We start from the raw sequence: 10722 nt of genomic DNA, 5'->3' as shown, positions 1-10722 counted from the left end.
GGGAGGGGAGAGGGAAGGAGGGGAGGACAAGAGACCACCAGCCCCAGGGCGAGACCCCCCTTCAGCTCAGGGTCTCCCCGCGCACTGGCCTCGGCCCTGCTCTTTTGCCTCCCCGCGGGGAATTTCCTGTCCCCAGCACCGCAGGGCTTTGAAAGCTCGGAGCTGTTTCTGCAGCGGAGTCTACAGAGGTCGAGGGCGGAGGGCGGGAGGGCGCGCCGCGGAGACGCAGGACGCATGCGCAGGGCCCGCGAGCCCCGCCCCACCGCGCCCCTTCCGGTGCCGGAGGCAGAGCAGAGGGCTCCTCGGCAGGAACTGGGGGCGGAGGGAGGGTCTCGGGAGGTCAGTGGCCTGCCGCCCGGCTGCTCTGAGCCCTGCTCGGCGTCCTGCCGCCCTCGGGTCTGAAGGTGAAGCGGTCCGGTGCTCCCAGCACCAGCAGGGACGGGGGTGGGGTGGGAGGAGGCCGCAGCCCTCTGATCTGGCGACCGCCACGCCCTGGAGCAGCGCCCTGGCACTGAGAGGCGTCACCAACCCTGTTTTTATCTTTTGGTCTGAGGTAGGGTTTCGCTCGATGACCCAGGCTGGATTGGAACTGGTGGAGCCCCCTCCCTCAGCCTCCCGAAGTTCCGAGTTGGCCACGGGCGGGCAGTCGGTTTTATTAACCAACAACGGACTTTGTCCTCAGGAAAGTACTGGGCTCGGAGAGCACAAATTGCCCCCGTAGCGAAGTTTTTACCCTGCTGAAAGAAGAAAGATATAGTCACTGGACCGAGGAACCCAAACAGGAAGGGGGGGGAGAGGAGTAAAGAAAAGCGGCCTGGGAAGAGCCCGATCTTATGTAAGAACAAGAGCTGAGAACAGCCCTGACTCCCTCCCCTGCCCAGAACTGGGGGAGCAAAATAGTGGACCTAAGTGTACTAGGTGGGACCTGGACCTGACCTATTGCTTCATCACACCGTGCCTCAGTTTTCTTTACTGCGAAATGGGCTGGCTACACAGGCATACCTGTGTCATACCTGCACTCAGGAGGCTGAGGCAAGTGGATCACCATGAGTTCAAGGCCAGCCTGGGCTATGTGTGGAGACAGTCTCAAAACAAAAAAAAAAAGAGGAACTAAGACCTAAGCATGGACCATGCGAGGGTCTCCAAGGAGTTACACTCTCCAAGGAGTGTAATCATTATGTATAGCTGAATTGTACTAATAAGTTAACATAAAGACATTAAAAAATTAAAAGGACTTGCCCGGGAGGTACAGTTTTAAAAACTCTGCCCAGGGCACCTGCGTGGGGTGTGCTGTTCAGGGCCTCCTCCCTCCCCAGGCTGCCTCTGTCCCCGAGCTCCAAGGCTCTTAGCCCACCTGCTCCTGGGGAAGAAGCAGGAACAGCAAATCCTCCCAGCCCCTTACAGAAGGCCTAGACTGCCTAAGGCCCAGGCCTGAGGCGTGGCCTGGGCTGCAGCTGACCTGGAAAACACAGCTAGAACTACAGATCACAGGTTGGGCCCAGCCTACACAAGTTAGTGAGACCCTGTGTGGTTCTTCTTTTTTTTTTTTGGTGGGGGGACTCTGGTATTACCTGCCTCCGGTTCCTGTCTCTGGCTGCACCACCCACAGCCACAATGGGGAAACCAGCACGTCCCGTGACAATGCCAAGCAGGGAACCCCACAACCTCTGCAGTGACCTCTCTGCTTCGGAGTTCTGACCACGTCCACAAGCCCCAGCCCAGTGAGACAGCTGTCTGCCAGCCTAGGAACCTTCCTGTCCCAGCCCCACGGGGGCCAGGACTTGGGGTCCCCTCTGCAGCTGCACCCAAGGCCAGGGCTCACACAAAGCTTCTGTTGTCTGGCCCCTCGGAGCCACACCCTTCCTTCTCTGCCCAGCCCTCCTGTCCAGGAGCCCTTAGAGGGGCCCTGACTGCACAGCCTCCCAGGGGGAGGAAGCTGGTGGCTCTCCCTTCCCCGCAGGCCTGGGCTTTCCAGGGCCTCCCAGCTGTCCCCATATGGGAGCCAGAAAGCTTTGGTCCTGGGCTTTCCAGTCCCACTGGCTGTGCCTCCCCCATCCTTCAGGCCATCGGCCCAGGGTCAGGGTGTCATGCCAGCCTGCCCGGTGCGTCCTCGGCCCGCTGCCAGCTGCTCCTGATTGGGTGCCTGGCGCAGTGGCCTAGATTGGGCAGACGCGGGACAGAGGGGCGGCGGCTGGGGGGAGGAAGATGTGGGGTCAGCTGAGGGGGTGTCCGAGCCGGGCTGTCACTTCGCTGTGGGCTGCGGGACAGGAAACCCTGACTGCGCCCACCGTGCAGGGCCCATGTCATTGGCCCGAGGGCCCGGAGGCCCCAGTCACGAACTGGGGACCCCTTGCCCCGTCGGCTGGCCTAACAGAAATATGCGGGTGACCACGGGATCAACCTCAACAATTAAATGCGGGAGGCTGGGGATTTAGCTCAGCGGCATAAGCGCCTGCCTTGCAAGCAGGCAGTCATGAGTTAGATCCCCGGTACCGGTAAAAACGAAAAAGACAAACAAAACAAAACAAAACAAAACAAAAAACAATGAAATGCGAACAGAGCCGGTTCGCGTACACAAACGCGTGGGGTCCAGGTCCCCCGGGCACGGGCATTGGCCCGGGTCCCCGCACTCGAGTGCAGGTCGAGCAGCTCCCGAGCCTCGCACCCCCGCAGCACCGCTCTCAATCGCTGCAAACCCCCCCCCCATTCTGCTCGGCCGAAGGCCACGCCTCTAGAAAAGCCACGCCCCAAGACAAACACGCCCAATAAAGCCCCGCCCAGAGGGAACGCCCTCGAGGGAACACGCTCTTCGACCACACCCCCGGTAAAAGCCCCGCCCCGAGGCTGTCCCAGTGCTTGGAAGGGCGGGTCGGGGTGGGCGGGACTTGATTTACATACTCCCACCTAGGCATGATTAGCACCAATCACCCCGCCCCGCACCGGCCAGTTCCCCACCACTGCAGGCTAAACCCCGCCCCTCCCGGCTGCATCTAGGCCAGGGCTGGGCGCGGGCCGCGGGAACTGAACCGCGCCCAGGACCCGGAACTCGGTCAGCAGGTCTGCTAAACAGGTGGTGCCGGTCCAGCAGGGTGGGCAGAGGACCAGCTCCGAGATCTGGTCCTTACCTGCTGTCTTCCAGGGCAGGGCTGTCCGGGCCTGGGTTTCCTTCCTGTTAAAGTGGCCGCGCTGAGCTGGTCCCCGAGGAGCCTTGCACACGCATTCTTTGCACACGCACAGGAAGGCGTCCTCCCGAAGCCCCTGCCGGATCGCCTGCAGTGCTGCAGGCTGCAAGCTCGTCGTCAGCTAAAAACAGCTCTTGACCTGGCTGTTGGTCAAAAACACTGGCCTCTCTTAGAACTGAGTATGCACCTAAAAAAAAAAAAAAAAACAGAAAGAAAGGAAAAAAAAAAAAAAAAAAACACCGGCGTCTCGAGCCCAGGGCAGGTGCACCTGCGGCCTCTCTCCAGAGATCTCAGAGGCTGGAGGCAGGTCCCTGGGTCCAGCGGAGAGTGGGGGGCGGGAGGACTGAGAAAATGTGGGAATGGAGAGCAGGCCAGTGTGGCCACAGAGTGACAGATCAGGCCGCCCTTCTTACAGGATTTATTTTGGCCTGGAGAGCTGGACACCCATGCCTCAGGCACGCAGCCCAGCCCCATTCAGTTGTCTAAGAGACTGGGAATTAACCTCCGAGAGCCCATCCCTTGCAGTCGGCAAGCCCTCTCTAGTCTAAAGATAGACTGGAATTCAGGCACTTCTGAGGCTGAGGCAGGAGGAGCTCCACCAGTTTAAACCCAGCCTGGGCCACACACCAAGACCACATCTCAAAAAACAAGGGGCTGGGGGTTTAGCTCAGCGGCATAAGCACCTGCATTGAAAGCAGGCAGTCTTGCCCTGGTACCGATAAAAACGAAAAAGACAAAAAAAAAAAAAAAAAGAAAAAGAAAAATGAAAAGCTTTCTCTTGGAAATAATGTGTCTTTAAAAGTTGCTGATCTTTCTTGGAATAAAATGTTGCCTGGAGCCTCACCCTGGCTACTGTTTCAGCCAGATTTTATGGCTTTGTTTTGTTTTCATTGTAACTTTAACTGCCACCTTACAAGTATGGTGAGTGATTTACCAGTGCGTTAGAACAGGTATGGGACAACCGCCAACTCCGGAAAAGCTGGGGCAAGAGGACTGCGTGCTTGAGGACACCATGGGCAATGTGGGGAGACCCTGTGCTTAAAGTAGAAAAATAACCAGGGAGGCTGGGCGCAATGGGGCAGGTCGTAATCCCAGCACTCAGGAGGCTGAGTTCAAAACCAGCCTGATTTACAGTGAAACCCTATCAAATAAAATTTAAAAAGGGTTGGGATGTCTCTCAGGTGAAGCTCCCTGAGTTTGAACCCAGTACCTACATACAGATAAAATGTGCAGATACCTGATGGAACACTTTATAGGCTTCATCTGATTTAGTGCTGAGCATGGAACCCAGGGGCCTAGGGACCCCGAATGAGAGGCCAGAACACACCACTGGCTGCAGGCCCAGGGCTGGCCCTTGGGGAGAAACTAAAGCGGCTCAGGCAACCCATCACTCTGTTGCTGGTTCCCAGCTAACTGCTGAGCTGGGAGCAGATCTCTGGCCCCGGCCTATGCCCTCTGGGGAGCAGTAGTAACTCCTCCATCTTGGCCAGGACAGCTGTAGGCTGCTGGTGGTTTCTCCTTTGTGCTGACCTCAGGCAACTCCACCAGAATGCCCATCCATGCACACATCCACCCACACCCACACACCCCAGGACTGGGCCATCACACTGAACTACACCCCTACCCCATTTTATTTTATTTTTTTGAGACAGGGTCTCACTCTGCAGTTCAGGTTGGCCTTAGACTCACCATGTACCCTGGGCTTGCCTCAAACTAGTAGAGATCCGCCTGCCTCAGCCTCCTGAGTGCTGGGATTACAGGCTTGAGCCACGTTGCTCAGCTCTTTTTTTTCTTTTTGAAACTGTTTCACTAAAATGCCAAGTTGCCATTCTCAAATTTGTGATCTTCCTGCTTCAGCCTCCTATAGTGCTGGGATTCAGAACTCCTTTGGGAGGCTGCTGCCACAGGCCCTCAGGCAGGGAGTTCCCTTCCTAATCTGCTGGTCCCAGAGTAGGTGACATTTGCAGTTTTCACAGCTACTGTCATGTTGATTACATTCCAGATAGTCTGTCCCTGGGAATGGTGTGGACTCTCCAGACCTAGCTAAAGTTGTTGAGACAACTGGGCAAGGTGGCCTACACCACCAATCCTAGACTTGAAAGGCTGAGGTGGGAGGATCTCTATGTGTAGGTCAACCTGGGCTACAGTGACTGGACTACATACCAAGAACCTGTCTCAAAAATAATATGGCCTGTAATCCCAGCACTGCGGAGGCTGAGGCAGAATGATCATTACGAGATCCAGACCTGCCTGGGTTACAAAGTGAGCTCCAGGGCAACCTGAACTGCCTAGACTGTCTCAAAAGAATTTATATGTTTGTATCTTTAAGCCTGCCCTGATCCATCTGCAGCCCTGCAGGTTTTCACTTTTGCCCTTTCTGATGGCTGAGGGGTGAGCGAGGGGGCGCCCTGTCTCTGGGTGTGTATGAAGTTTTCAGTCTAGTCTCCCGCCCCCACCACCCGGAGTGGGGGTGGGACACCGGAAATCCCCATACAGTGACGGGGTGGGGGTCTGGCGGGTTCCCGCGGGCGGAAGGAAGGGCCCGATGGTTCCTCCCACAGCATGCACACCGGCCCCTCCCTGGCCGCCAGGGACTTCCCGAGGCCCTGGGGCGTGGGCGCCCCACACCCATGTCCCCTTGGGACCGCCATTGAACCCCCACACTTTCCCGGAAGGATTCAGAGGCGGTAGAGGCCCAAAGGCAGGCTCGAGGTCCTAGTGGACTGCCCGACCCTGAGCCTAGAGTCCGGGTTTCCCCGGGTCACGGCCCACGGTGGCGCTGCCAGCTGTCGAAGGCGGGGCCCGCAGACCCGCTCCCGCCTCGGCTGGACTCTTGCACCTGCGGCTCCTTTGTCCTCGCCGACATCCCTCCCCCAGCCCCAGGCAGAGCCTGCGGGGCGGGCTCTGAACCAGCAGGGGAGGAATGTTTTTCCCGCTCCTACAGCTCTGGGAACTGGGATGTACCAGCAGGTCGAACGGCACAAGGACACGGGTGTGTGTCCTGATGACCGCACCCAGGGCCTCTTCACTGAGCTCATCCCCAGTCCTTGAGCTTAGGTCTCCTCTCTCCCAGCGACCCAGGCTACATTCCAATTTGAGACCCTTCTGCCTCAGCTTCCAACAGTGCTCGGGAGATGGGAGTACTGTACTATCACGTCCAGCTCACTAGAGCGTTTCTGAATCTAAAGTATTACAGGACACCTAAGAGACCTGTTCCTAGGTAGGAAAATTGAAGCTGGGTCACCTCTTCGGGGACCCACACCTGCCCCCTCAAGGCAGAAATTGTGCTCTGAAACCCCAAGGCTCCCTTAAACCCAGGTGAGAAAAGGCCTGACCTTTCTCTGTAATATTGAGGATTTGCTACATCCTCATTTTTAAAATTAACTTTTGAATTCTGAAAAGGGTCTCTACATCATCCAGGGAGACTAGAACTCGGGATCCTCCTGCCTTGGCTTCCCCAAGTGCTGGGATACAGGCATTAGGTCCCAGCCAGGCAAACAGCCGGCTCTCTAGGCTCCAATTATAGCTTCTCATTCAGCCTGAGGAGTTTATCCCAAGGTTAGAAACGTGAGAGCGCTTTCCTCTTCCGACGCGGGTTAATTCTGGAAACCCCCCAACCTCCAGCGAAGGGCGTCGGGCTCCCGCCCATGCGCTAACCCGGCCAGACCGGTTCCTGAGGCCGGGAGCTGCTAGCGCCTGACCCCGGACCTCGCCCCACCCTCCGGGGAAGAGAACCAGACGGACCGAACTTTTCACCGCGATGGTCTTTATTGTCCCGGCAGTGACAGTCACAACGCGACGCCAGGTGCGCGGTGCCCACTGTGGGAAGGTAGACCGGCCTCCCAGGTGCAGCGGGGCTGCGAGTCCGTGTGTCCGAGGGAGGCTACGCTCTGTTCTAGGGCCACCGCGCCACCTCCTAACGCAAACACTTGAGGAAATTAAAGAAAATCCCGCATCTGAAACTCGCTGGGCTCGCAGGGCAGCAGAGCAGAGACTGGCCGAGTGACTCAGGTCGCACTCCTCCCATTTCCGGGGGCGTCCACGCCCCGGAGCCTCCTCCCGGCCCCACACCCACGCTGGGCGACAGGAAGCTCCCCGCCCCGGCCCCATGACGCAACGGTGACCGCTTGCACAAGTATGTCAGCGAGGGGCCGGGAGTGCCCTGGCCTCTTCGTGGCTGGGAGGGCGCCCAGCACTCGATTAAAAACAATTAAAAAAAAACCAAGTCCGACCCTGAGATTGCAGGACCGAGTCGACACGCTCCCTCGCAGGAGACGCCGGGGCCCGGGTCCAGTCCGCACACAGGCACCTCTGGGCGCCGCGGAGCTCGCGGGAAGCACCCGCGCCCCATCCTGGCCGCGCCAATCCCGGTTCTCTCCGCCTTACGCGCCCGGGCAGCCGCCTGGCTCCTCTTGGCCTCCCGCCGGCTCGGTTAACTCGGGGCGGGCGCGACGCCTCGGTTGCGCGCTCGGGCCGCCGGCTCAGCGCGCGCTCTGGCTCCGGCCGCGTCCCAGCGCTCAGAAGGCCACCACGGTGCGCACGAGCACGCGCAGTACCGGGTCCGCCGCGCGGCAGGCCGGCGTGGCGTCGCGCGCGGGGGGCGCCGTCGGGGCGGCGGCCGGCCCGCGGCTGAGCAGCCCAGAGAAGCTCCGCTGCAGGACGCGCGCCAGGTTGGGGAAGGCGCCCTCCGCCGGCGCGGACGCGGGCGGCAGGCGGCCGGGCGGCTCCGCCGACGCCTCCTGCTCTTCCAGGCGGGCCTTCTTGCTGGGGGCCAGGCCGGCGTCCACGCCGTCGCTTGGGTTGCTGCTACTGCGCCGCTTGCGGCCGACTCTTGCGGGACGCAGGGAGCAACGGGCAGGCAGCTCAGCGGCTCTGGGGGGTGCCGCCGCCTCCTCCGCCGCCTCCTGCGCGTCCATGGGCTCCGGCGGCTCCCCGTCGGGGGGCGGACACGCGGCGGGCACTTCCGCTTCTCGCGCCTGGTGCAGGCGCGGGTCCTGGGGGCAGGGTGCGGGCGGTGATGGCGCCTCGAGCTCCAGCGCCTCCACTTTGGCCGCAAGGTAGAGTTCCCGGGCGCTGCGCATGACCAGCGACAGCTGCAGGCTCCGGTGCAGACGTAGGCCGCCGCGCTGCATTCGCGAGTGGTACATTTTCCACACCGACAAGGTCATGATGCGCTGCGCCTCCTTCTGCACCTCCATGGCGCTCGACGGCGGGGGATACGGGGACTCTGAGCAACGGCTGAGCACGCAGAAGACGTACCAACACTCCCAGCGCCGGTGGCTTAGAAGCTCTGCCCGGCTCCGTCCACGAGCCCTTTTATAGCCGCGATGACATCAGCGGCGCCCCGCCCAATCAGAGGGCCGCAGCAGGGCTTTCAGCCGCTCCGTGGCCAGAGACTCCTTAAAGCGACAGGGCGGAATTTACCCAGCTAGGCTAGGGAATGGAAAGCCCGACAGAGCGGGGCGTCCCGGACTGGACAGAGCTCTCGGTCTGGTCTCCTTGCTCCACACTCGGCCGAGGCCCGGGTGAGGATCTGCGCCTGGGAGTACACTCGCGGCGGGAGGCGCCGCCGGATCGTGGGCAGCATTTCCTTTTGCACTAGGCAAGACCCAAGGTTCGAGTCCCGCAGCCCCGGTGGGCACTGCTATTGGCGTCCTCCAGCTACCTAACGTTTTCGGAATCGGGAACAACGCTGCTTGGTTCGGTGCTTTCTGCGGCCCAGGTATGCTAAATTTGGGGGTTGGCGGGGTGCTGGGACCACGCTGGCCTGTAACTCCTAGAGATTCGCCTCCCTGAGTCTTGAGGTTACTGGCGACGCCAGCACGTCGCCCAGGCTCGTGCAATTTCTTCATTCCATCGGTCTCTCGGATCCCTCACCTTCAACTCCGCAGAAGGTAGGATTATGTCTGTTTTCTGGTGGGAAAACGAAGCCGCTTGTCCAGGGTCTGTCAAATGAATGAATGAGCAGCCGTGGTGCAGGAGGCTGCATCTACCTACCTGCCGCCTGCCGGCTGCAGTGCTCCGCAGCCGCTCCCGCTCATGGGCTGTGGGAGTGAGGACCGGGCGGGGCTAAGCCGGGCTGGAGCAGCCGACGCGAGGGAGATCGGGCAGCAAACACGTGGCTCCCACCCGAGCGCCGAGCGCCGGGCGCCGGGCGCGGGGCGGCCTGCACGCCCCGGGGGGCGGGGCTGCGGTGGGAGTGGACACCGCGTCTAGCCGGGAAAGAGCTGGAAAAAAACAATCGTCCCCGCCCATCACCACGCGCTCGCAGAAAACTAAATCCCAGTTGCACACATGCACAAACACACAAAGCACAACTGCTCAACAGCTTCATTTCTTCATGGTGTGGCCCCTTTAAAGGGCGCCCCCTCCCCACGTTACGCTGCGCCACTGAAGCCCGCTGACTCCTAGAGCTAAATGTGGAAGCGGTGACGTCGACGGCGCTTGAGCGGCTTCCGGCTGCCCATGTAAGGACTGGGGTCCGGGGCTAGAGGGGCGGGCCTGCACTTTGGACACACCCCTCCCCTTGTCCCAGGCCGGGACTTCCGGGCTTGAGGTCAGCGGGATGGCGGGGGTTTTGCTTGCGGGGGAGGTGCGACGTCCTGCGGGGAAGCCCTAGCCAGCCTTCGGGTGACCCAGGCTTCGCGCGCGCCGTCCCCGGAGACCGCACATAAAGATGTTGTCATTCCGTTCCCATGGAGATCCTGGTTCATTTCCCCGCGGTAGCCCCTGCCCCCATTTTATACAGGGGATTGAATTAAGGACCTTCACATTGAACTGCTTTCTTTCTTTCTTTCTTTTTTTTTTTTTTTTTTACGACCAGAGTCAGTATGGATGAACTGCATTCTTGCCCTCCACCTTTTTTACCTTTTTGAGACAGGGTATCACTAAATTGCCTAGGTTGGGTCCCAGTTTGTGATTCTCCTTCCTCAGCGTCTCAGAGATGAGGGGTTCCATGCCCGTGTCCCTAATTGAGCACCCTGAGTTTTCATCCCTTGTGGCACGTGGGTACTCCTCCGTCTTCGCTAGAGCCGTCAAAGCCGTCACCACTGTGGCTCCACATCCCTTGGCGATCCATTGGGGGCGCCCTCCTCTCTGGCCTGCATACTGACAATGGGTAGTACCCTGGGGACTCCCTCCTCTCTGGCCTGCATACTGACAATGGGTAGCACCCTGGGGACTCCTTGCGGCGCCCCGCCCCTCGTCCTCCCAAGCAGTGGCCGCTCTAGTCCCTCGGACTCGCACCCAGCAATGCTGAGCCCCCGGATACGCAAGTCCACGACACCTTATCTGCTCGCACGTGCAAAGGGATCTCCCAACCGCCCTGGCGACCCCAAAGCGACCTATCTGCCCCTCTTTCAAGAAAGGAGGAGCGGCGCGGGGCGAGTCCGGCAGCACGGCGCAGAAGGCAGGATGCGGAGGGACGGGCTTTCCCCGCTGTGGACCCTGGGTTGGGCGGGCTTCCCGGACAGCAGCCAGAGCTGACTCGGGTGCTCTCGTGAAGCTTCAGTGAGTCCAAGCAGGGCACCGCGGTCATCCC

General features: G+C 60.2%; 1 protein-coding gene and 1 long non-coding RNA gene across 2 annotated transcripts; one reads left to right on the top strand and one right to left on the bottom strand.

Annotated features, from left to right (window-relative positions):
• Positions 1–297: 297 nt before the first annotated feature.
• LOC134471013 (uncharacterized) lies at positions 298–1280 on the top strand. Its single transcript, XR_010040329.1, has 2 exons — positions 298–404; positions 558–1280. It is a non-coding gene; the product is annotated as an uncharacterized LOC134471013 (long non-coding RNA).
• Positions 1281–6931: 5651 nt separating this feature from the next.
• On the bottom strand, positions 6932–9481 carry Ier2 (immediate early response 2). Its single transcript, XM_063228472.1, has one exon. The coding sequence runs from the start codon at positions 8378–8380 to the stop codon at positions 7700–7702; it is 681 nt and encodes a 226-aa protein (XP_063084542.1). The 5' UTR covers positions 8381–9481; the 3' UTR covers positions 6932–7699.
• Positions 9482–10722: the final 1241 nt, after the last annotated feature.

This window comes from Cavia porcellus, unplaced genomic scaffold (assembly GCF_034190915.1).
Source record: "Cavia porcellus strain 051 isolate PalLab524CR breed Dunkin Hartley unplaced genomic scaffold, mCavPor4.1 scaffold_17, whole genome shotgun sequence".
In the NCBI taxonomy this organism is placed as follows: Eukaryota; Metazoa; Chordata; class Mammalia; order Rodentia; family Caviidae; genus Cavia; species Cavia porcellus.
The sequence above is the reverse complement of the archived record's forward strand: the minus strand, read 5'-3'. Positions and strand labels throughout refer to the sequence as shown.